The sequence below is a fragment of the Somniosus microcephalus genome, chromosome 6 (genome assembly GCF_052327205.1).
Source record: "Somniosus microcephalus isolate GS21.2 chromosome 6, FLI_Smic_1.0, whole genome shotgun sequence".
NCBI lineage: Eukaryota > Metazoa > Chordata > Chondrichthyes > Squaliformes > Somniosidae > Somniosus > Somniosus microcephalus.
Window position 1 is genome coordinate 267,363,859 of NC_140992.1, and position 26,540 is coordinate 267,390,398.

At 47.4% G+C, this 26,540-nt stretch overlaps 1 protein-coding gene across 1 annotated transcript in view; it reads left to right on the plus strand.

Annotated features, from left to right (window-relative positions):
- adamts18 (ADAM metallopeptidase with thrombospondin type 1 motif, 18) overlaps positions 1-26,540 on the plus strand; it is a 293,677-nt gene that overhangs the window by 165,916 nt on the left and 101,221 nt on the right. The window contains exons 9-11 of the mRNA XM_085992058.1: positions 6,104-6,199; positions 8,198-8,346; positions 18,287-18,459. Coding sequence (XP_085848184.1) covers positions 6,104-6,199; positions 8,198-8,346; positions 18,287-18,459 — 418 coding nt within the window. The remainder of the gene's footprint in view (positions 1-6,103; positions 6,200-8,197; positions 8,347-18,286; positions 18,460-26,540) is intronic.

Consider the following 26,540-nt stretch of genomic DNA (forward strand, 5'->3'; position numbering starts at 1 on the left):
CCCAATCTGCGTTTGGTCTCCCCAATGTAGAGGAGACCGCATCGTGAGCAGTGAACACAGTATACTAGATTGCAAGAAGTACAAGTAAATCGCTGTTTCACCTGGAAGGGGTGTTTGGGGCCCTGGACAGTGGGAAGGGGCGAGAAAAGCTCCTTCACTGCATTAAGCTCACCCTGCCCATGGGCCACGGACATCTGCGCCTGGCTGTCCTCTTCCTGTCGTGGGTGCAGTGGATCCCTTGGGCACAGCGTCACAGAGGAAATTGAAAGATTTCTATTTATGCGGCGCCTTTCACAACCTCAGATTGTGCCAAAGCGCTTTACAGCCAATGAAGTACTTTTGAAGTGTAGTCACTGTTGTCATGAAGTAAATCAGTGTTTTTGGCCGTGTTGCTTGAGGGATAAGCATTGGACAGTACACTAGGAGAATTTGCTGCTGTTCTTTTTAAATGTTGCTTTGGGATCTTTCACACCTGCCTAACTGCGGGGGGGGATGGTGGGCTTCAGGTTGAAGGCCTCATTCAAAAGACAGCACCTCCAGCAAAGCAGCACTCCCTCAGTACTGCATTGGAGTGTCAGCCAAGATTATGTGCTCAAAGTCCTGGACTGGGACTTGAACCCATGACACACCTGGCTCAGCGGCAAGAGCAATACCACTGAGCCAAGCTGACGCTGTTAGCATGTGTGCTGGCACCAATACATCTCGTGACAGTGCTGGAGGTGTCCCTCAGGAAACCTTTGCGTTTCCATTAAAGGCACGTACAGTTCGTGGGAATCTCGTACCAGTCAGTCCGTGGCAAACTGAAAAATGCAAAGCTGGCCTTATTTTTTTTTTTGCTTTAAGAGGGCTTCAGGCAGCTCACAGATGATTAGGTTCCAACAATGTCATGTGACCACACTAAGTTTAATGAGCAGTGCAAGCATACGGGTTTCACGGTGCGAATCAAATGGATTTTTTTTTTAGCGCTGATTGCTCAGTGAGATAGGCTTTGAAAGAATGACTTTACAAACTGTGCCATTGTTGCCAGCTTTAATGAGGAACGCTGCCAGGCGTGGCACAGCGCCAGCTTCTGGTTTGGATCCAGACCACGGGGTTTATTAAAGCATCACTTTTATCCAAAGGTTGTAAGCAGATTGATATTCTTTCCTTTTAATAAGAGGGGCTAGGTTTGTAAATATGAAGCCAATTTATTGCCCGTCCCTTTTTGACTGAAAGAAAGAAAACAAAGAAAGTACTTGTATTTATACAACACCTTTCACGGCCTCAGACGTCCCAAAGCGCTTCACAGCCAATGAAGTACTTTTTGAATTACTGTTGTAATGTAGGAAACGCGGCAACCAAGTTGCGCACAGCAAGCTCCCACAAACAGCAATGTGATAACGACCAGATAATCTGTTTATAGTGATGTTGATTGAGGGATAAATATTGGCCCCAGGACACCGGGGATAACTCCCCTGCTCTTCTTCGAAATAGTACCGTGGGATCTTTTCCATCCACCTGAGAGAGCAGACGGGGCCCTATATAGGCGCTATATAAATGAAAGTCTTTTTTCAATTCGCACCCTGTGTTTAGAAAAGCATGCTGGTTCAAGTAAACTCATTGGCAACATGCTTCGAGTTAATATTGGACGCGATTGAGATGATTTCGACAAGGGGTTTTGATGATGTTCTCCGAACCCCAGTTGAGGTTATTTTCACTGTACTTGTCCCATTCACCCACTCTTTTGTATTATATTATATAAGCAATGTTATTTGCAACGTTTCCATGTTATCGCAACACTAAAGTATAAATGAGAAGCTTCACTGCAAATTTATAGGAATTTAATCTGAAATGGATTACTGAGAAATCCTATCCCATAATTCATTTACCTTTAAGCCGCTGGCAGATGTGGGAGACTCTAGTTTCTCTGTAACATATACAAATATTACAAAAGCGATTCATAATGCCACAAGTAAATTTGTTGCCAAAATATATTTTTAAAAAAGACTTAATTTTTGCTCAACCTGCCTTTCCTCTTATCCCATTTGCTCTGTTATATTTTTAACTTGGTCACCTCTACTTTATTTCTGCCTAACATACCTTATTTTATTCATTTTGTACTCACTTTTTAAAAATTCATTATTATTAACCTGGACTTGGGTATACAGGGCATAATTTCAAAGTCTGCAGATGACCCGAAGCTCGGAAATACAGGTAGACTATCCTTTATCCGAAAACCTCGGGACCAGCCGTGTTTCGGTTTTCGGAAAATTTCGGATTTCGGAAGGTATTTTATAAGACTGGGAAATTTGTCGGGGTCGGCGGGGGTGGGGGTCGGCGGGGGGGGTGGGGGTCGGCAGGGGTCGGGGTCGGCGGTGGGGGTTAGCGTCGAGCGTACGACTTACGCTGAACGAAAACACTTTCGGTTTTCAGAGGATTTCGGTTTTCGGAAGTGCGGATAAAGGATACACTATCCCTTATCCGAAAGGGTGGGGGGTCGGCGGGGGGTCGGGGAGAAAAGAATATCGGACAGGCCGCTGCAGCTATCAGACGGGCCGCTGTATTGTTGGGTTCACTCTCCCGGTATACCTCCTTCACACTGCCCGGCTCGGCCTGCAATCTCCTACCCAGGAGGGAACTCAGTGACCCTCTGCCCTGCTCAGCGTAAGTCGTGCGCCACTCTGGTCATGTCGTGCGCACGACTTACGCTGAACGAAAAAACCTTCAGTTTTTAGAGGGTTTCGGTTTTCGGAAGTTCGGATAAAGGGTAGTCTACCTGTACAGTAAAAAGTGAGGAGGATAGTAGCAGACTTCAGGAGGACATAGACAGTCTGGTGAAATGGGCAGACACACGGCAGATGAAGTTTAATGCAGAGAAGTGGGAAGTGATACATTTTAGAAGGAAAAATTAACGAGAGGCAGCCTGAACTAAATGGTACAATTTTAAAGTGAGTGCAGGAACAGAGAGACCTGGGGGTTCATGTACACACATCTTTGAAGGTGGCAGGACAAGTTGATCAAGCTGTTAAAAAAGCAAATGGGATCCTTGGCTTTATAAACAGAGGCACAGGGCTAAAATTTCCCAGGGCCGTGGAGGCGGGAATGGAGGCCAATTAACTGCCTGTTAACAGGTAGTTAACAAGCAGTTTTTAGCCTAATCCCTATTTTTATTCCTGAAGTGTGAGCTGCCCGACAGCTCCAAACCACGCCAAGTTAGCGAGGCGGACCGTCGGGCTGAAGGACTTGGAGGGTTCGAGATGTCCGGTGTTCAGGTGAGTGATGGGTGCATGAGTGCAGAGGTAAGTGTGTTTGGTGTGTGTAAAGTGTTTAAAGAAGTTTTACTTACCTTTATTTACTAATGCAGGCTTCCTTCCTTCAGGTCTCAGGAGTCCCTCATCTCACCGGCACAGAAAGCAGAATGGCCGCGAGCTGTCAAAATCTGCAGCATTCAGCTTTCTGTTCTGGAGAGATCTCTAAATCAGCCTGAGAGGAAGGAATTAACTTAAAGTACAGATTGTCAGTGTTTGACAGCTTCAAAGAGCTGTCAAACGCTGATGTCAAAAGGTCTTGACAGATGAAATATCAATCTGTGACGTCACCTGTTGCCGGGTGGCCCTTAATTGGCCTGCTGAGCCCGCTGGGCAGGCTCAACAAGGTCAATCAAGGGAAAATCGAGTGGGTTGGCCACAGCTCGATGGAGGCGGGACTACAACCCCAAAAGTGGGAGTCCCACCTCCTACTCGCCTCCATTGATAAAATCCAGCCCATAGAGTACAAAATCAAGGAAGTGTTGGTAAACCTTTATAAATCACTGGTTAGATCTCAGCTAGAGCATTGTGTCCAATTCTGGGCACCACACTTTTGAAAGGATGTCAAGGCCTTGGAGTGGGTGCAGAGGAGATTTACCAGAATGATACCAGGGATGAGGGGAAGTCAGTTATGTGGGGAGACTGGAGAAGCTGGGGTTGTTCTCCTCATGAGTAGATAGGGGAAACCCATTTCCATTAACAGGAGGGTCAGTAACCAAAGGTCACAGATTTAAGATCGTTGGCAAATGAACCAGAGGGGAGATGAGGAGAATTTTTTTTACACAGCAAGTTGATATGATCTGGAATGCGCTGCCTGAAAGGGTGGTGGAAGCAGATTCAATAGTAACTTTCAAAAGGGAATTGGATATATATTAAAAATGAAATGTTTGCAGGGCTGTCGGGGAAGAGCAGGGAGAAGTGGGACTAATTGGACCAAAGGGCCTGCACGTCCTAACCCCAGCTGACTTCGCCTGCCCCTTCCCCGCTGACTAGTCCAGGACGGAATTGAGGGTTCTAAGTACATGGAGGTATTCAAACGCTCTATGGAAGGGTATGGTTCCTGAGCTGCTGGGACCATGGGAATGCTGTACCAAGATAGGCAAGTGGTCATGGAGGAATAATGTCGGATGTGAGATTGGATTCGGAAGATTTTGCTTGATTTCCTCTTGTGTGGGGAGGGGTGGGTAGGACAGGGAGAAATTTTCCAGAACCAACTTCAGGTGATGAAATGGGTTGGTGAGAATCAATGATAGAGTGGACTGGTAATGGATGTGGAAGGAGCTGGCTTGATTGACCAAATGGCCTTTTCTTGTTTGTTCATTTATATTCTTAGGAAAAGCTTCTTAAAGTATCCGTCTAAATGTAACAAAAATAAAACTTCCAACTTAAGATACTTAAGCTGGAGTATTGAGTCCAATTCTGGATACCACACTTTAGGAAGGACGAGAAGGCATTGGAGAGGGTACAGAAGAGATTTACTAGAATGGTACCAGGGATGAGGGATTACAGTTACGCGGATAGACTGGAGAAGCTGGGGCTGTTCTCCTTAGAGCAGAGAAGGCTAAGAGGAGATTTGATAGAGGTGTTCAAAATCATGAGGGGTTTAGATATAAGGAGAAACTGTTTCCAATGGCTGAAGGGTCGCTAACCAGAGGGCACAGATTTAAGGTGATTGTCAAAAGAACCAGAGGCGATATGAGGAAAAACTTTTTTACGCAGCGAGTGGTGAGGATTTGGAACGCGCTGCCTGAAAGGGCGGTGGAGGCAGATTCAATAGTAGCCGTCAAAAGGGAATTAGATAAATACTTGAAGGAGAAAAAATTGCAGGGATATAGGGAAAGAGCGGGGGAGTGAGACTAACTGGATTGCCCTTCAAAGGAGCCAGCTCAGACTCGATGGGCCAAATGGCCTCCTTCTTGTGCTGTGCTATTCCATGGAAAGCCTAAACGGAACATAAAATCTCTCCCATCAGTCCTTTAATGATCCAAAATAGATGAAAAGCTCAACCCACGTTTATTCAGCGATGCCCTCAGAACAGAAGCTAACCGCTTCTTATCTTGTATGCAACCACTTTCAATCTAGTTCAAATTAAAATTCAGAACACTGTACACTCAAAAGCCTGATGTTTAATTATATTATCGCCACATGGCTTGCTGTTATTGATGGATCAGATCTCCCATATCTCACTTACAATAAAAAGGTGATTGTTCTTACTGTTCCCCAGAGTGCACTGCAGTAATAAGTCATTGACACGTCCTTGTGCCTTCCGAGCAGGACGCGATTGCTGAATCCTGGCACTTGAAGAGAAACCTGTGATCACAATTGTTTTCTTTTGTCAGTTTTCTCCTCAGAACTCTGGAGGAAGTTGACTCATTCTGGAGTGTGATTCCACAGGGAACCACCAGCCTTCTCATGTCTCATCCAAGAGGCCACTTTTTTCATCTCTTCCCTTGTCCCCTTCTGTCCTCTCCTGAAGCCATTTATTACTTGTGGGTTTCATGGCATTGGCCGCTCTCTGGTACCTCGTGAAATGCCCGTTATTGACACGCCAGATGCGGCAGATAGCAGCGGTGGTCTCATTGTGGGGGGGGGGGGGGGTCGCTGGATAATCATCAGGAGTCCTGGAGGATTTTCCTCCTGTGCTAGCCCAGGGGCACCAAGGGCCTGTTTTAGTGTTTCCACTGCTGACTCAGTACTGGGCGAGTATTGAAGGTTTGGGGGGAGGGGCTTGGAGTCAGCATCGCTGCAGTTCTGGTGCGGGAGGGGAATGCGTGTAATTTTGCTGAAACAGTTCTTGTCTTTATGTTTCACTGTAGGACATTTGCAAAGCGCTTTGGTGCCATAGGAGTGGCCACAGGTGTGAAACAAAGTTCATGCCGGCTGCAGAGGGTACAGTCTGTGGACCCAACAAGGTGAGTGGTCTGTGGGCATCAGATGGTACAGCCTGCACCACCAGCATTGCTATCTGGTAATCAACTCCAGGTTAAAGTCTATGTTCATGGAGTGTGTTCAGGTTTTAGGTGTCTGTCATGGCGCCCTTGGCAGAGGTAGAAGAGCAAAATCCAAAATGAAACCATCTCATCTCTTCCAAACCATAGAAACATAGAAACATAGAAGATAGGAGCAGGAGTAGGCCATTCGGCCCCTCGAGCCTGCTCCACCATTCAATGAGATCATGGCTGATCATCCAAATTCAGTACCCTGTCTCTGCTTTCTCCCCATATCCCTTGATCCCTTTAGCCTTAAGAAATGTATCCAACTCCTTCTTGAATATATTTAATGAATTGGCCTCAACTGCCTTCTGTGGTAGAGAATTCCACAGGTTCACCACTCTCTGGGTGAAGAAATTCCTCCTCATCTCTGTCCTAAATGGCTTACCCCTTACCCTTAGACTGTGACCCCTGGTTCTGGACTCCCCCGCCATTGGGAACATCCTTCCTGCATCTAGTCTGTCCAGTCCTGTTAGAATTTTATAAGTTTCAATGAGATCCCCTCTCATTCTTCTAAACTCCAGTGAGTATAAGCCCAATCGACCCAATCTCTCCCCATACGTCATTCCTGCCATCCCAGGTATCAGCCTGGTGAATCTTCGCTGAACTCCCTCCATGGTAAGAACATCCTTCCTCAGATAAGGCGACCAAAACTGCACACAATACTCAAGATGTGGTCTCACCTCATACTTCAGTGTTGCTCCCCAGATGGTCCCAATGGCTTAATTTACCAACCCTGTACCCCCCCCTCACCCACCATTGCTTAACAGACCAGGAAAGTTCCCTCCCCATTGAATCCCTCATCTATGTTGAGTTGACTAATCTCCAACTGGCTTCAGTTGCTCCAGGGTTCAATCTCGAAGAGCGCCAGTTGCGAGTGCCAGGCGGCAATTGGCTTCCATGGAGCCAGGCAGCGTGGGCCAAGACTTCACCTGCAAGCCTGCTTTATCAGCTCATTGGCCAATCTCCAGCATGAGTCTTTGGGAGAGAAGGGTGGAAAATTGAGGTCTACTTAAGTATCTATTTTTAAAAAAAGGCATGTCTGTATTCTTACTCAATTATTCAGATGACGCCCTTGAGGCTCACATCGATGAGATTACAGCCCAGTGCTGAATATTCTGCGTGTAGCGTGTACATGTGGGCTGGGAGGAAATGTTGACTGATAAATTACAAAGTGCAATACTGCTCTCGACTCACGGCACAGGATGAATGTTGGCACCCCGCCAAGGCCTAGTTGCTAACGTTAATTATACTATATCTCTTTCTTCCCCAACAATTGGACCGCAAAATTTATCACATGATTATAATTTTGTTGCTGCAGGGGGTCTCCACAGACAGGAATAAACATCCACGCTCAGTGCCAAGACGATCATCTCAGCTGATATCAATCAGTTAATGGCCCCTTATTATGTCAAGTGTTAATCCTCTTAGTAAAGGTTAGAAATGGTGGAGCGAAATATAACTACCAAAGAAATGGTTGTTCATGTGTGTTGCTGTCTCCAGCGCAGCTGGACAGTCTAGCTTGTGAGCTAAATCTTAGTTGTCACAGGCCAGCACTTTAGCTTCACCTTCACCACACGGGCTGCAGTGGCTCAAGAAGGTGGCTCACCACCACCTCCTCAAGGGCAACTAGGGATGGTCAATAAATGCTGGCCTCGCCAGCGACGCCCACATCCCGTGAACAAATTTTAAAGAAAAGTTCTGCTCCTGACTCCCTCCTTGTAGGGAAGTGCTGGGCCGCTGGTCTGGAGAACAGATCTGGGACTCTTTACAACATGGGCGAGGACGGAACCCACCTGCCACAGCGCCTGCTATCCTTGCACCTTCGCTGCCAGGAACTGTATGCTTACCGGTTGCATAAGGTTAGCATTAGCAAGTAGCCACAGCCCCAAGCTTATAACAACTCCTTGATCTTCACAGTGGTGTCGGCGAGGTCAGTGCTTGAAATATGGGGACGACGGGCCCAAGCCCATTAACGGTCAGTGGTCCAGCTGGTCAGAGTGGTCGGAATGCTCCCGGACTTGTGGTGGCGGAGTAACCTACAAGGAAAGAAACTGCAACAGCCCAAAGTAAGCAAAATTGGCACAAACTCCATTTACTCCAGCTGTTTCCTTCTCGATGGCAGTTTGTGTCCCATCTGGGGCTTAGGTCAGGAGTGGGTGTGTGTGTGTGTTGATAAACAACAGTTGGTGCCATGACTGCTCCCAACGCCCTCACTATTGTTGCTGTGCCTGACATCGTACTCGTTCTGTTTTTTTTCTGAATCAGCTGACCCCCCAGGAGCCACTGATCATAGAGGGGCCCATTCTGCCTCTCTCACAGCAGAAACGGGGCTTCATGCTGAGATGCAGTCACCCAACATCGCCCTTGGTGCTGTCATTCACTGGCAAACGTTTGGGAGCACTAGGTATTGGCACCAACTCGTGATGTCGTTTGATTCTGTATTCAAATGTTTGGGGTGTGTGCGTGAGTGTTTTCATATAAACATTAATCAGTGAATACAGAAAAGACAGCTTTGATGGCAAGGTTGAAAAGTATCTGATTTAATTAAAAAGAAAAATAAAGATGTCAAATTGGCATAAGTACAATAATCCTTTGGGAATTTTAGGGGGGGGAAAAAACCACACCCTTGGATACAGTACAGATAATAATTTCTAGTGATTTGAAAGCTGTGGTATTTCCTAGGCAACCGCTTGTCCATACAGAGCAATTGTGTTATACAAATATTAAAACCATCATCGGCCTCAGCACCCATGGACTAAGAGAAGGAAGTAATTCGCCACACGCTGCTGCTGTGTGAGCCAGTGGCTCAGTCGGTAGCACTCCCGCCGCTGGGTCAGAAGGTTGTGGGTTAAAGTCCCACTCCAGAGACTTGTGCACATAATCCAGGCTGACACTCCCAGTGCGGTGCTGAGGGAGCGCTGCACTGTCGAAGGTGCCGTCTTTCGGATGAGACGTTAAACCGAGGCCCCGTCTGCCCTCTCAGGTGGACGTAAAAGATCCCATGGCCACTATTTCGAAGAAGAGCGGGGGGAGTTCTCCCCGGTGTCCCGGCCAATATTTATCCCTGAAACAGCATCACTAAAACAGAATATCCGGTTATTAATATCTCATTGCTGTTTGTGGGAGCTTGCTGTGCGCAAATTGGCTGCTGCGTTTCCTACATTACAACAGTGTTCGTTTCAAACCGTCTTTCGGATGAGACATTAAACCGAGGCCCTGTCTGCTCTCTCAGTTGGACGTAAAAGATCCCAGGGCACTATTTTGAAGAAAAGTATGGGAGTTATCCCCGGTGTCCTGGCCAATATTTATCCCTCAACCAACATAACAAAAACATATTATCTGGTCATTATCACATTACTCTTTGTGGGAGCTTGCTGTGCGCAAATTGGCTGCCACGTTTCCCACATTACACCAGTGACTCCACTTCAAAAGTACTTAATTCACTGTAAAGTGCTTTGCGATGTCCGGTGGTCGTGAAAGGCGCTATATAAATGCAAGTCTTTCTTTTCTTTCAAACATGTAATTCATTGGCTGTAAGGCTCTTTGGGATGTCCTGAGGTTGTGAAAGGCGTTATATAAATGCAAACCTTTACAAATGCATACAGGCTTCCAGTACCCTGTAACTTGGAGTGTGTTATGTATACTAATTGATCCCCCATGGTGTTGCTCACTGGTAATCAAGACAAAATGTAATCTTCAGACGACGAGGGGTTAGAAGCTGGGGGATAATTTGACCAGAGTATACAGATGTGATTCAGCCCCCGTTTTTCAACATACATTCTGTCCTTATTTTTTTATTCCCGTATAAATGACTAAGTCCACATTTATGTTGGAAACTGTCTGCGCAAACTTGTCACGTTGTAATTACACCCTGTTGCCACTGGTGGCACTACAGCACCTCCATTAGAAGGCGGGTGTAATTGCACTGTGGCAAGTTTGCGTAGATGGTTTTCATAAATTAAAGAAAATTAATTCCCCCGGATGTGGCCGTTGCTGGTAAGGCCAGTGTTTATTGCCCATCCCTAGTTGCCCTCGACAAGGTAATGGTGGGCCACTCCAGTGCAGTGCTGAGGGAGGTGCTGCACTGTCGGAGGTGCCGTTTTTCGGAAGAGATGTTAAACCGAGGCCCCGTCTGCTCTCTCAGGTGGACGTAAACGATCCCATGGCACTATTTCAAAGAAGAGCAGGGGAGTTATCCCCGGTGTCCTAGCAATATATTTATCCCTCAATCAACATCACTAAAACAGATTATCTGGTCATTATCTCATTGCTGTTTGTGGGAGCTTGCTGAGCGCAAATTGGCTGCTGCGTTTCCCACATTACAACAGTGACTGCACTTCAATAAATTGTACTTCATTGGCTGTGAAGCACTTTGGGACATCCGGTGGTCGTGAAAGACGCTATAGAAATGCAAGTCTTTCTTGAACCGCTGCAGTCCGTGTGGTGAAGGTGCTCCCACAGTGCTGCTGGGGAGGGAGTTCCAGGACTTTGACCCAGCGACGATGAAGGAGCAGCCGATATATGTCCAAGTCAGGGTGGTGTGTGACTTGGAGGGGAACTTGGAGCTGGTGGTGTTCCCATGCGCCTGCTGCCCTTGTCCTTCTAGGTGTTAGAGGTCGCAGGTTTGGGAGATGTTCATTTAATGAGCAGACAGAGGAATGTCATACAAACATGTCCACTAATATTGCCAACAGTGATTGCTAAGCTACAGCTACCAAAACTAAAACGTCACTGAACAAGACTCAGTTGGAAGTTGTTTGGATGAATGGTTTGCCTGGGCAGTGAGTTAAGAGATGCAAAAGATTGTAGGCTGTGTTGGGTTAGGCAAGACTCAGCCAGACCTGGGATACAATTGTTGGCACCTTGATAAATACGTTGTCTTAAATAAAATAAAGTATGTCCTGCTATGTACCCTCGTTTGAGAAGAATGTCAAGATTATTATTGGAGCAACAGTCCTAATTCTCCATAATGTGTGATAGGTTGAAAGTATCAAAGACAACCTATCGAGAATGGGAGATTGAGGGGTAATCTGTTCGAGGTGTTTAAGATGTTAAAAGTTTGATAGGGTAGACACGGAGAAACGATTTCCTCAGGTGGGGAAATAAAGAACAAGGGGACATAATCTTAAAATTAGAGCCAGGCCGTTCAGGAGTGAAATCAGGAAGCACTTTTTCACACAAAGTCTATAGAAACGTGGAACTTTCTCCCCCAAAAGGCTGCAGACACTGGGTCAATTGATGTTTTCAAGACTGAGATCGATAGATTTTTGTTAGATAACTATCAAAGAATATGAGTAAAGGCGGGTAAATGGAATTGAGGTACGGATCAGCCATGATCTGATTGAATGGCGGAACAGGCTCGACGGGCCTCCTCCTGTTCCTTTATGTTCCATGTACCTAATATTTTTATTTTTTTAATTAACAAATGACACACATTTGTTTCATCATTTTAAACGTGCTGTTTAATAAGGAAGCAAGCCTTCAGTTCACAGCAGGATTACTTGATCGGTTATTTACCTAGGAGTGTCTCACCTGGAGGGTAGGAAGAATCTTCTAAGGTAGTTTGTCTTGGCATCCAGCGAACATTCGAGCTGTCAACCAATCTCTTTCTGAGGGTGAAGCTACCTCTTTTCTTGTGTTCTCCAGCTCTGAAGATCATCTCTAGTCAGATGGATGGAATGGTGGATGTTTTACTTTAAGGCTTCTGCAAATACTGCTTGAAAACAAAGTGATCAGAGCGACACAATAATGGCTCGGGCTGAGTGTTTCTCTCTGTCTCTCCCCCTTCTGTCTCTCTTTCTCTGTCTCGCTCCCTATCTCTGTCTCTCTCCATCTCTCTCTCTATCTCTTGCCTCTGTCTCTTTCTTTCTCTGTCTCGCTATCAGTCTCTCTCTCTCTCTGTCTCCCTGTGCCTCCCCGTCTCTGTCTCTCTCTCCCTGTCTCCCTCCCTCTGACTCTCTTCCTGTGTGTCTCTCTCTGTGCCTCTCTCTTTCTCTCAGACGCTCTCTCTCTTCCGCTGTCTTTCAGTCTCTCTCTCTCTCTCTCTCTCTCTGCCCCTCTCTCTCCCTATCTCCGTCTCCCTCCTTCGGTCTCTCTCTATCTCTGTCTCTCTCTGTCTGTGTCCGTCTCTGTCTCTCTCCTTCTGTCCCTGACTCACTTTCTGTAATAACAACAGAAAAGCTGGAAAAACTCAGCAGGTCAGGCAACATCCGTGGAGAGAAATTTGAGTTGACGTTTCGGGTTTGACCCTTCTTCAAAACTGGAGAGAAAAGGAACTAGATCGAAGGCAGGGCTGCGATCGGACAAAAGAATAAAAGAACCAAAAGAAGTAAAAGAGATTAGAAGCTAGACGAGATGGTAATAGGCTGGGATTAGGTGTAAAGTGTACTGGCAGGGCAAAAGATAGCTGCCAGGTGTGAGAGAGAAACAAAAGGAAAGGGGGGGGGGGAGGAAAGGAGTGGAAAAATATAAGTAAAAATGAAATGGGGGCTGAGGTTATGATCTGAAATTGTTGAACTCGACATTGAGACCGGAAGGCTGCAGAGTGCCTAATCGGAAGATGAGGTGCTGTTCCTCGAGTTTACGTTGAGCTTCCGTGGAACAGTACAAGAGGCCAAGGACGGTGAGGTCCGAGTGGGAATGGAGCGGTGAATTGAAATGACAGGCGACCGGAAGCTCGGGGTCACCCTTACGGACTGAACGGAGGTGTTCCGCAAAGCGGTCACCCAATCTGCGTTTGGTCTCCCCAATGTAGAGGAGACCGCATCGTGAGCAGCGAATACAGTATACTAGATTGCGAGAAGTACAAGTAAATCGCTGTTTCACCTGGAAGGGGTGTTTGGGGCCCTGGACAGTGGGGAGGGGGGAGGTATAGGGGCAGGTGTTGCATCTCCTCCGCTTGCACGGGAAGGTGCCAGGCGAAGGGGAAGGGCTGTTTGGGGTGATAGAGGAGTGGACTAGGGTGTCTCGGAGAGAGCGGTCCCTGCGGAATGCTGAAAGGGGAGGGGAAGATACGTTTGGTGGTGGGATCACTTTCTGTATGTCTCTTCTCTCTGTCTTTCTCTATCTCTGTCTCTCTCTCTCCTTTCCACCTCCCCTAATTGCCCCTTTCCCCAAGTGGGGACGTATGTAGCCTCCGCTCTGCTCCTGCCCATGGCAACAAGGCTGAAATCTGCAGTAAGTCCTGAGCGTGATCCTGAGTACGCTATCACTCTGGTACAGTGCATTTAGACACCAGCACGATCTGGCACTATGGAGCATTCTGCATACTTGGTCTTTTTAAAATTACCAGCATGAAAGTATGAGTGCGAAGGGTTAAGCTGTTTCAAAATAATCATTCCACAGCAGGTTTTCTACAGAGCAAAGCACGGGTGAACTGATCTGTTGCCAAGCAAATCAGAGCAGGTTAATAAGTATTGTCAGCTGCAACTCCAGCTAACAGAGTCTTGCTGCTGCTGCTTGTTAAGGAATTGTCCATCAGACCTTGTAAAATACTTCGCATTTTATGTAAATTGGAGAGACTGGGCCATGAAGCAGAAACCGGTTGAAAAGATGAAATAGAAAAAGAAAAAACTTGCATTTATATAGCGCCTTTCACGACCTCAGGACGTCCAGATAATGATCTCCCCTATCTATCGCCCCTCGCTATCTCTGAAACCTCCTCCAACCCTCGGAAAACTCTGCATTCCTCCAATTCTGGCCTCTTGTGCATCCCCACTTCCTTTACCCCACCATTGGCGGCCGTGCCTTCAGCTGCTTCGGCCCAAAACTCTGGAATTCCCGCCCTAAACCTCTCCGCCTCTCTCTCCAACTTTAAGACACCCCTTAAAACATGCCTCTTTGACCAAGCCTTTGGTCATCTGCCCCAATACCTCCTCCTTTGGCTCGGCGTCAATTTTTCATTGTCTGATTACATTACATTTCAACAGTGACTCCACTTCAAAAGTACTTCATTGGCTGTAAAGCGCTTTGGGACGTCCTGAGGTCGTGAAAGGCGCTATAGAAATGCAAGTCTTACTATCATTCCTGATTTTACATAGAAGAAAGAAACAGGCATGATAGAAAAGTGCAATGGGGTTCTGGCCCACCGAGCTGTAGAGTGGGTGGGTCACAGCACTGTGTCCGAACTCTCTCTCATAAAGGAGCTTACAGTCTCCGTCACGGTGGAAGATAGGTCCTTCGCAACAGAGAGGTGGTGGGAGAAATCAGTGATCCCCTGCCCCCTTTCACCCTGCTAGGGAAGGACGTCACAAACCATCTTTCTGCCAGAGCGGCAGAATGAGAGGTGATCTCATTGAAACATATAAAATTCTGAGGGGGATTGACAGGGTAGATGCTGAGAGGTTGTTTCCCCCGGGCTGGAGAGTCTAGAACTAGGGAGCACAGTCTCAGGATAAGGGGTAGGCCATTTAAGACTGAGATGAGGAGGAATTTCTTCACTCAGAGGGTTGTGAATCTTTGGAATTCTCTGCCCCAGAGGGCTGTGGATGCTGAGTCATTGAGTATATGCAAGGCTGAGATAGATTCTTGGGGCTGAAAATTCAGTAGGCTTAGCGCCCCATTTGGGGCGCTGGAGGGCCTAGCGCCGCAGTTATGGCCAGTTTGAAAATTCAGTGGGGCCCTTCCGTCGGCGTTACACCGGTTGCGCTGCGCCGGCACCGATGACGTCATCGGTGTGCGCAGCGTCCCGGTTGCCGTGGTGACGGGCCCCAGCGCCGAAATTGAGTTGCGGCCGCCTCGCCCGTGGCAGACGCAACTAAGATTTTTTCAACCGAGTCTTCCCCGAGTTAGCGCCGGCGCATTAAGGTCGCGCGGTGGCCGGCCGCTTTCACGCCGGCTGCCTGCCTGCATCTCCCTCCCCGGACTCCTCCACCCCCCCCCGCGGAACAGATGCGTCTGGCCTGCAAGCCCGGCACTTGTCCGAGGTGCCGGGCTCATTTTTTTCAATATTTGAATGGACAGCGGGCGGGTGCAGGCAGCTCCTCCTTAACTGAAGGAGGAGGCCTGCACTTCCCCAGCCTGCCGCACCGCATCGGGTCCCGCAGCGCCGGATTAGCGGCGCAATGCGGCAGTCAGCGCCCATTGGGAGGCGCTCACGCCCGCCAGTAGCGCCGGCAGCCGTCTGGGCGCGGTGCTACTGAATTTTTGGCGCGCGCAGGGGGACATAGCGCCGGCGCTAAATTTCCGGCGCTAAAGCCCTGGCGCGGCGCCAACTCAATTTCTAGGCCTTGGACTCCAGGGGAGTCAAGGGATATGAAGATCGGGCGGAAAAGTGGAGTTGCGGTCGAAGATCAGCCATGATCTTATTGAATGGCAGAGCAGGCTCGAGGGGCCGTATGGCCGACTCCTGCTCCTATTTCTCATGTTCTTATGTAGTGTCTGAGGCCAGCAATCAAGGATCTTGATAATCCTTGTTCAGTTGGGCAATCACAGCTCTCAAACTCCATCTTGGAAAAGCTTACCACTTTTATTTCAAATTCCTGTTCTAAAGGAGCTGTTTAAAATGTAACTAAAATGGCGGTAAGAAGAACGTCAACCGAAAGTGTTGAGCGCAGTATCCCACGGTGACATTACAAGGCCAGAGTTGGGCGGGGGAGGGGAGTGGGGGGTGGGGTGAGGAGGGAAGTATATTTAAGGAGAAGATCGGAAATACCTTGTTTGGGGGGGGGGGGGGCGGGTGGTGGGGACGGTGGTGGGGACGGGCGACTAAAAAGATAAATGGTTTCCCACTGTGACATCTAAGTAAATATGCGAGCGTGGAACAACACAAAAGTCGATTTGTTACAGAAACCTTTTGGATTTTCTCCTTTACAAAGGACTATTTCCAAAATACATGACTTATTAAAGCTTCTCTCACACAGCGCCCACACACCCCCGGGGCGAACCTTAAATCATTCCCTAAGGTTGACTGAACAGATTTTATTATTACGAGGTTGGCAGTCTTCCAGCTGTACGAATACAGCTGTGCAGGAAGCCAAAGACTCCCACCTGGGCTCAAACACAAGGGCTAACCTTCAGTGAAGCTCAAGAGCGAGATTACTTATACTGGCACACTGCGCTATTCCAAGATGAATCCAAAGATATTGTCAGGCACCCATTTTCCTGTGGTGCAATCATCACTTTTTAATATAAATATATATAATGTAGAGAGAGAAAATGTACAGGTGGTACACATGAAATCGCTCCCAAGCAAAGCACTCCAAAGTAATGAATTGCTGGACCTTCTCCAGTTTTACCTCGGATAACAGCAGTCGGTAGCTTTGCGCTCACGTTACTGGAGTAGGCTCCATTAGAAAGAACATAATTAGTTATGTAAACGCGCTGCCTGGTATGGAACTAAAGCACAGAAGGATCACCAAACGGTCCCAGGTTTGAGCCCTGATCTGCGCAGAGCTAAACGATCTCAGCCAAGGTAGCAAGTGGGCTTCTATAATCAGGGCTCAGCACTCCGGGACTAGGGGATGAGTGGAGTGGAGAGCAGGGGCAAGAGAGAAACAAAATGTGGTAGGGTTCTTGATCACTGTTTAGAAAGTAAGAACTTGCATTTATATAGCGCCTTTCGTGACCCCAGGACGTCCCAAAGCCACTTGACAGCCAATGTAGTACTTTTGAAGTCACGGTTGTAATGTAGGAAACGTGGTAGGCAGTGTGCGCACAGCAAGCTCCCACGAACAGCGATGTGATAATGACCAGATAATCTGTTTTAGTGATGTTGGTTGAGGGATAAATATTGTCCAAGACACCAGGGGATAATTCCCCTGCTCTTCTTCTACATCCACGCGAGAGAGCAGACAGGGCCTCGGTTTAACATCTCATCGGAAAAACGGCACCTTCGACAGTGCAGCACTCCCTCAGTACTGCACTGGAGTGTCAGCCAAATCTCTGGAGTGGGACTTGAACCCACAGCCTTCTGACTCAGAAGTGAGAGTTGCTACTGAGCCACTGGCTGACATTTTAAATATCTTCTTTCAGTTTGCACCAAATACTGCCCTGGTGGCTCGGGATTTATCCAGCGGGGTGTTGTGCCATGCACACCAGCTTAGATGCCGGATTCAGTCCGTGGCCTGTGCTGCATAAGCTAATGTCAGGAACTCCAGTCAGGGAGTTACAGGTGGCCCTTGTGCTTCTGGATTCGGCAGAGGAAAATGGCACAGGGTTCCAGTCCTACTTGGTATCCAGTTACTCCTGTCGGACAAATGGCTTTGTGGACCTCAAGTGTAAAGAAATAACTTGCATTTATATAGCAATTTACATGGCCTCAGGATGTCCCAAAATGCTTTATAGTCAATGAAGTACTTTTAAAGTGTGGTCACTGTTGTAATGTAGGAAACATAGCAGCCAATTTGCGCACAGCAAGCTCCCACAAACAGCAATGTGATAATGACCAGATAATCTGTTTTTCGTGATGTTGGTTGAGGGATAAATATTGGGCCAGGACACCGAGGATATCTCCCCTGCTCTTCTTCAATATAGTGCCCTGGAATCCCTTATGCCCATCTGAGAGGGCAGACGTGGTCTCGGTTTAACGTCTCATCCGATAAGGCGGCATCTCCGACAGTGCAGCACTCCCTCAATACTGCACTGGAAGTGTCGGCCTAGATCTTCTGCTCAAGTCCCTGGAGTGGGGCTCAATCCCACAGCCGCCTGACTCGAGAGGCGAGAGTGCTACCCACTGAGCCACGGCTGACACAAATGAGAGGATCGGGCTTTGCTGTGGTATAGCCCACATATGAATAATGGTCCTCTGGGTGAGGAGGGTAACTGGCACTGGTGAAACCAAATCTCAAGAGCCAGCCAAGACCTTGAGGCGATTGGGCGGGGGCAGGGGGAGTGGGGGGTGGGGGTGGTGGAGAATTGGTAACATTAAAGAAAACAACAACTTAAATATTAACGCCCGTGGATGTTCAGCTTGCCTGTGTTTAATTAATTCTTCCTTTTAAGAAGTTGGACTCACTTGGACCAAGTGTTCTGAGCGGCCCTCAGGCTTGTCTTCTTTCTGCTCCTCAGGCCTCAGTACGGTGGAAAGTTCTGCCATGGCTCCAACCGGATCTATCAGATGTGCAACATCCAGGCTTGTCAACCCAACAGCGTTGTGTTTCGAGCCCAGCAATGCGCCGAGTACAACAGCAAGCCCTTCAGGGGATGGTACTACAAGTGGAAGCCCTACACAAAGGTCGATGGTAAATATTTGAAGGCAGAAACCTATTATCTGCTTTGGGAACGGGGGACGAGGGTGCAAGCGAGTCTCAAACTGCTCCCCAATCCAAAGACTGGGGCATTAAATAGAATCCCACTGCACAGAAACATTTGGTCCGTGCTGGTGTTTATGCTCCACACAAGCCTCCTCCCACCCTACTTCATCTAACCCTGTCATCACAGCATCCATTCCTTTCTCCCCCATGTGTTTATCTAGCTTCCTTTTAAATGTATCTATGCTATTCGACTCAACCATTCCTTGTAGTAGAGTTTCACATTCCAACCATTCTCTGGGTAAAGAGGTTCCTCCTGAATTCCTTATTGGATTTATTAGTGACTATCTTATATTTATGGCCCCTAGTTTTGGACTCCCCCCACAAGTGGAAACATCTTCTCTACGTCTACCCTTATCGAACCCCTTCATAATTTTGAAGATCTCTATCAGTTCACCTTTTTTCTAGAGAAAAGAGCCCTAGAAGATTGCTGTGCTGAGAGTGGGATTGAGACTGCCTGTGGTGAAATGTTTCATCCACTTCGGCTTGTACTCAAATGGTTTGTTCATTTGATTAAATTTTCTGCTTTCAAACGGATTGGAGCCAGTTCTGACGAAGGGTTTCGACCTGAAACGTTGACTCCGTTTCTCTCTCCACGGATGTTGCCTGGCCTGCTGAGTTTTTCCAGCGTTTTCTGTTGTTATTTCGGATTTCCAGCATCCGCAGTATTTTGCTATCGCATTGGAGCCATTTGTATTCTGATTACTTTTGTTTCCTGGATTCAACATTCAAGGCCCTGAGTCACGCACAGATGACAGGCCATTGAAGATGGGCGTTGATGATGGGGCATTTTAGCCAGTCGATGTTTGTTCTATGATAAGATGTTGATATACATCCACCTTCCTGTGTTCTAACATAATGCAAGATGGTAAGAAGTGTCCCAGGAAGGTGGCCAGCACAAACATCTACAGGCAGGGTGCGATACAAAAAAAAATACCCCTTAAATCAGCCTCCTTATAAGGTCTTTAATCCACACTTTCGTCTGGGCTTTTTTCTTCCCTCCCACGTGGCAGCTGTCCTTCATTCTGCCAGCGCCGTTCACACTTCATCTAGAGCCATCCTTAGTTCCTTGAATATCTCTTAATGTCTCTCAGTGTCTCTTAATCTCTCCTGCTTTCTATCCTATCACTGACCTTCCCTTTTGTTCTTTCATCCCCTCCCCCTTTTCCCAGCCCCTAAACTTGCTTTAAAATCTATCCCTTTTCCTGCTTTTTTTTCCAGTTCTGACAAAGGGTCATCGACCTGAAACGTTAACTCCGTTTCTCTCTCCACGGATGCTGTCCTGGCCTGCTGAGTTTTTCCAGCGTTTTTTGTTGTTACAGGAAACTTTGTGCTATCCGGCACCCACGGGACCGAGCTGCTGCCGTTGCCTCAAAACTTCCGTACTCTCCAGAGTTAATGTTGAGAGATACGGAGATTCTTATCTCCGTATTTGGCAACAAACACTGTTGCTTAGCAACAGCTTCTAAACACTCGGGTGTGGCCCTAAAGCTCTGTAGCTGAAGCTGTTGCTATAGCTACAGACCTTGCACAGCTTGACTGTTCAAAAAAAACAAACAAAAAGAATAAAAAAACGGCTGCTGATTTTTGCCGGTGGCTCCAGATTGCCGGATAGCTCACCTCCGGATAGCACAAAGTTTCCTGTATTTCGGATTTCCAGCATCCGCAGTATTTTGCTATCGTCCTCATAAGGTCCATTGAGGCATTCTAACCAATCGAATTGCTTCCTTCCTTGGAGATTATTTTAGATTCTATGATTTGCTACCTTCGCTCCAGAGCCTGCCCACTATAATTTTTCTGTCATGCTCCCGTTGACCTGCAGTTCCTGCGGACATTCTACATTATTGGGTTCATGGTAGCCATTTCTGATTTTATTCCTGGAGCACTGGTAAAGGACCTCGCTTTAACACTTGCTCAATAATTAGATGTAGTTAATGTTCCGCTGTAAATGGACACTGTCTTGTCTTCAGCCCAGCAGAACTCTAGCTCATTGCTTCCTCTCAGCGTGTGGCTATTGTAAGGTAGGAAATGCAGCAGCCAATTTGCACACAGCAAGCCCCCACAAACAGCAATGTGATAATGACCAGGTGACCTGTTTTTGTGATGTTGATTGAGGGATAAATATTGGCCAGGACACCGGGGAGAACTCACCTGCTCAACTTCAAAATAGTGCCATAAGAACATAAGAACATAAGAAGTAGGAGCAGGAGTAGGCCATACGGCCCCTCGGGCCTGCTCCGCCATTCAATAGGATCATGGCTGATCCAAATCTAGACTCTCGTCCACTTCCCTGCCCTCTCCCCGTAACCCCTAATTCCCTTATCTGCTAGGAAACTGTCTATCTCCATTTTAAATTTATTTAATGTTGCAGCTTCCGCAGCTCTCTGGGGTAGCAAATTCCATAGATTTACTACCCTCTGAGTGAAGAAGTTTCTCCTCATCTCAGTTTTGAAAGGGCAGCCCCTTATTCTTAGATTATGCCCCCTAGTTCTAGTCACACCCATCAGTGGAAACATCCTCACCGCATCCACCCGATCAAGCCCCCTCACAATCTTATATGTTTCGATAAGATCGCCTCTCATTCTTCTGAACTCCAATGAGTAGAGTCCCAACCTACTCAACCTTTCCTCATACGTCAACCCCCTCATCTCCGGAATCAACCGAGTGAACCTTCTCTGAACCGCCTCGAGAGCAAGTATATATTTTCTTAAATATGGAAACCAAAACTGCACGCAGTATTCCAGGTGTGGCCTCACCAATACCTTGTATAACTGCAGCAAGACTTCCCTGCTTTTATACTCCATCCCCCTTGCAATAAAAGCCAAGATTCCATTGGCCTTCCTGATCACCTGCTGCACCTGCATACTAACTTTTTGTGTTTCATGCACCAGGACCCCCAGATCCCTTTGTATTGTAGCACTTTGCAGTTTCTCTCCATTTAGATAATAACTTGCTCTTTGATTTTTTTCTGCCAAAGTGCATAACGTCACACTTTCCAACATTATATTGCATCTGCCAAATCTCTGCCCACTCACTTAGCCTGTCTATGTCCTTTTGCAGGTTTTTTATGTCCTCCTCACTCACTGCTTTCCCTCCCATCTTTGTATCATCGGCAAACTTGGATATGTTGCACTCGGTCCCTTCCTCCAAATCGTTAATATAGATTGTAAAGAGTTGGGGTCCCAGCACTGACCCCTGCGGAACACCACTAGTTACTGATTGCCAGCCCGAGAATGAACCATTTATCCCAACTCTTTGTTTTCTGTTAGATAGCCAATCTTCCACCCATGCCAGTATATTACCCCCAATCCCGTGATTTCTTATCTTGATCAGTAATCTTATGTGTGGAACCTTGTCAAATGCCTTTTGGAAGTCCAAATACACTACATCCACTGGTTCCCCTTTATCCACCCTGTATGTTACCTCCTCAAAGAATTCGAGCAAATTTGTCAAACATGACTTCCCCTTCATAAAACCATGCTGACTCTGTCCTATTAAATTATGTTTATCCAAATGCTCTGTTACTGTTTCCTTAATAATGGACTCCAACATTTTGCCAACCACAGATGTTAGGCTAACTGGTCTATAGTTTCCAGCTTTTTGTCTACTTCCCTTCTTAAATAAGGGTGTTACATTAGCAGTTTTCCAATCTGCCGGGACCTTTCCTGAGTCCAGGGAGTTCTGGAAAATAATCACTAATGCATCCACAATCCCTACCGCCACTTCTCTCAAGACCCTAGGATGTAGGCCATCAGGTCTGGGGGATTTATCCACCTTAAGTCCCATTATTTTACTGAGTACCATCTCCTTAGTGATTTTAATCGTGTTTAGCTTCTCCCCCTGCCATTGCCCCCTGTTTGTCCAGTGCCATGGGATCTTTCACGTCCACCTGAGGGAGCAGACGAGGCCTTGGTGTAACATCTCATCCAATAACACGGCACCTCCGACAGTGCAGCACTCCCTCAGCAAAGCACTGGCGGGTCAGCCAAGATTATGTGCTCAAGTCCCTGGAGTGGGAACTTGAACTCATGACCTTGCCACTCACAGGCGCGTGTGCTACCAACTGAGCTGACACTTCTGCCAGCTAAGATATAGCTTTGGGTGGAGTTGTTGGAGATGCTTTGCCACAGGCAGCAGATGAGGGCGACATCATTGCATCTTTTAACGTTAGAGCGCACCAACGTTTGAGGCAGAGGAAGATTCAGGGCTATGGGGAGAGAGCGGGGCAGTGGGTTTGCTGTCGCAAAGAGCTGGCACAGACACGATGGGTAGAATGGCCTCTTCCTGTGTTGTAAAGCTCTATCTGTCTGCTGGGTTGAGTGTCTCTTGTCAACCATGATTCAAGTTAACAGGCTTCGTAGCAAGAGGGTTCGAGTACAAGAACAAGGATGTCTTGCTGCAGTTGTACAGGGCCTTGGTGAGACCACACCTTGAGTATTGTGTGCAGTTTTGTTCGCCTTACCTGAGGAAGGATGTTCTTGCCATGGAGGGAGTGCAGCGAAGATTCACCAGGCTGATACCTGGGATGGCAGGAATGACGTATGAGGAGAGATTGTGTCGATTTGGCTTATACTCACTGGAGTTTAGAAGATTGAGAGGGGATCTCATCGAAACCTATAAAATTCTGTCAGGCCTGGACAGACTAGATGCAGGAAGGATGTTTCTGATGGCCGGGGAGTCCAGAACCAGGGGTCATAGTCTAAGGATAAGGGGTAAGCCATTTAGGACTGAAATGAGGAGGAATTTCTTCACCCAGAGAGTGGTGAACCTGTGGAATTCTCTACCACAGAAGGTAGTAGAGGCCAATTCATTAAATATATTCAAGAAAGAGTTGGATATATTTCTTAAGGCTAAAGGGATCAAGGGGGTATGGGGAGAAAGCAGGGACCGGGTACTGAATTTGGATGATCAGCCATGATCTCATTAAATGGCGGAGCAGGCTCGAGGGGCCGAATGGCCTACTCCTGCTCCTATCTTCTATGTTTCTATGTACCAGCCAGACTGGCAAATCGCTGTGATGGAGGCTCCTGTTTCATTCCGCAATAGGCCGTCTATTAAGTAATAACTGTGACATAGAAGCTGGCAGGCAGCACAGTTACAGTGTCCAGACATGGCATTCTTAGTGAACACTCATGCTTCTGAGTCAGAAGTTCATGTGCTTAAGTCCCACTCCAGAGACTTGAGCACAAAATCCAGGCTGACACTCCAGTGCAGTGCTGAGGGAGTGCTGCACTGTCGGAGGTGCCGTCTTCCGGATGAGACATTAAACCGAAGACCCATCTTCCCTCTCGGGTGTACGTAAAAGATCCCATGGCACTACATGAAGAAAAGAGCAAGGGGATCTCTGCCTGGTGTCCTGCCCAATATTTACACCTCAACCAACAGCATTAAAAATCTGGTCATTATCACATTGCTGTTTGTGGGAGCTTGCTGTGTGCAACCTGGCTGCCGCGTTTCCCACATGACAACAGCGACTACACTTCAAAAGTACTTGGCTTTTGGGACGACCTGAGGTTGTGAAAGGAGCTTTGTAAATGTGAGTCGTTCTCACAACAGGCGTTTTGATAACATGGCGATGCGCGCTCATAGCATTGACATGGGTCTCGCTGTGATCTGAAGCCTGCCACCAATGCCCACTGCTCGGCTGAAAGCCCATGCTTGAGAAACAGAGAGCAGGAACAGGCAGCAATGTGCTGTCGAGTCTGGTGTCATCTTCCTGTGCAGTGCAGGGGAAACCACCAGCTCGTTTGGTGGGGGGTGGATTTTTGTGGGGGCTTGTTCAGGTTTGATCACTTTGAGTAAAGAGCCTTTTTTGTGCCGGCCATGGCTCAGTTGGTAGCACACTCACCTTTGAGTCAGAGGGTTATGGGTTCAAGTCCCACTCCAGGGACTTGAGCACAAAACTCTAGGCTGACACTCCAGTGCAGTGCTGAGGGAGTGCTGCACTGTCAGAGGTGCTGTCTTTCAGATGAGACGTTAAACTGAAGCCTTGTCTGTTCTCTCCGGTGGATGTAAAAGATCCCACGGCCACTACAGGTAGACTACCCTTTATCCGAACTTCCGAAACCCTCTAAAAACCGAAGGTTTTTTCGTTCAGCGTAAGTCGTGCGCACGACCCCCCGCCGACCCCCCACCCTTTCGGATAAGTGTATCCTTTATCCGCACTTCCGAAAACCGAAATCCTCTGAAAACCAAAAGGTTTCGTTCAGCGTAAGTCGTGCGCATGACCCCGACCCCCGCCGACCCCCACCCCCGACCACCCGCCGACCCCCACCCCCGACAAATTTCCCAGTCTTATAAAATACCTTCTGAAATCCAAAATTTTCCGAAAACCGAAACACGGCTGGTCCCGAGGTTTTCGGATAAAGGATAGTCTACCTGTATTTTGAAGAAGAGCAGGGGAGTTCTCCCCGGTGTCCTGGCCAATATTTATCCCTCAAACAACATAACAAAAACAGATTATCTGGTCATTATCACATTGTTGTTTGTGGGAGCTTGCTGTGCGCAAATTGGCTGCCGCGTTTCCCACATTACAACAGTGACTGCACTCCAATAATTACTTCATTGACTGAAGCGCTTTGGGATGTCCGGTGGTCGTCTTTCGTGCTAGTCTTTTGTTCTTCTTTCTCTTGCTTAAGTGCTTATGCCGACAACTTCACAGCGAAGTGAGTCTGATGCACTCCAGAGTCACAGCCCCTCCAACCTCTTAGCGATGCACCAGTGGCAGTGAGTGCTCCTGGAATCTATTGATTGTTTTCTGACTGGTGCCTGCTCCCTCCGGTGAGCTTCCCACATACGCAAGACTTTCTGAGCAGGGATTGGCACAAGCTGCTCCCAGCAGACGAGAAACACACATGCAATGAAATCCTTTAACTTTATTATTTAGACTAGAAGCATGGAATAAAATCGTACAGCCCAGACGGAGGACATTCGGCCCAGTGTCAGCGGTGGCTCAGTGGGCAGAACCTCGCCTCTGAGTCAGAAGGTTGTGGGTTCAAGTCCCACTCCAGAGGCTTGAGCACAAAAATCCAGACTGACGCTCCAGTGCAGTGCTGAACGAGTGCTGCACTGTTGGAAGTGCTGTCTTTCAGATGAGACGTTAAACCGAGGCCCCGTCTGCTCTCTCGGGTGGACGTAAAAGATCCCGTGGCACTATTTTAAAGAAGAGCAGGGGAGTTCTCCCCGGTGTCCTGGCCAATATTTATCCCTCAACCAACATAACAAAAACAGATTATCTGGTCATTATCACATTGCTATTTGTGGGACCTTACTGTGCGCAAATTGGCTGCTGCGTTTCCTACATTACAACAGTGACTACATTTCAAAGAGTACTTAATTGGCTGTAAAGCGCTCTGAGACACCCGGTGGTAGTGAAAGGCGCTATAGAAATGCAAGTCTTTTCTTTCTTTTCATCGTGATTGTGCCAGCTCTCTGAAAGGGCTATCCAATTAATCTCACTCCGTGTCCCCTCACCCTCTGCTCTCTCCCCATAGCCCTGGCAATTTTTTTCCTTTTCAAGTACGTATCTAAATGCCTTTGAAAGTTACTATCTAATCTGGTTCCACCACTCTTTCAGGCAGCGAATTCCAGATCATCATAACTCGTTAATAAAAAAAAAATTCCCCTCTGGCTTTTTTGCCAATTATCTTAAGTCTGTGTTCTCTGGTTACTGATGCTGCTGATGTTGGCATTTCCTACATTACAACAGTGACTACACTTCAAAAGTACACAATCAGCTGTGAAGCGCTTTGGGACGTCCCGTAGTGGTGAAAGGCGCTATAGAAATGCAGATTCATTTTTTTTCATTTTCCTGGGCTATTGGTAAACGTGGACCCATGCCACTCCCCCACCCTCCACCCACAATTAATATTACAGTTTGTCTGAACAATATTGTTAATGCATGAGAAGATAAATCCTGGAAATGTGTGCTAACGGGTCTCAAAACCTATCCTGTAAGCTGTCCCGGTCAGGCTCGAGTGGAGCATAAACGCCGGCATGGACCCGTTGGGCCG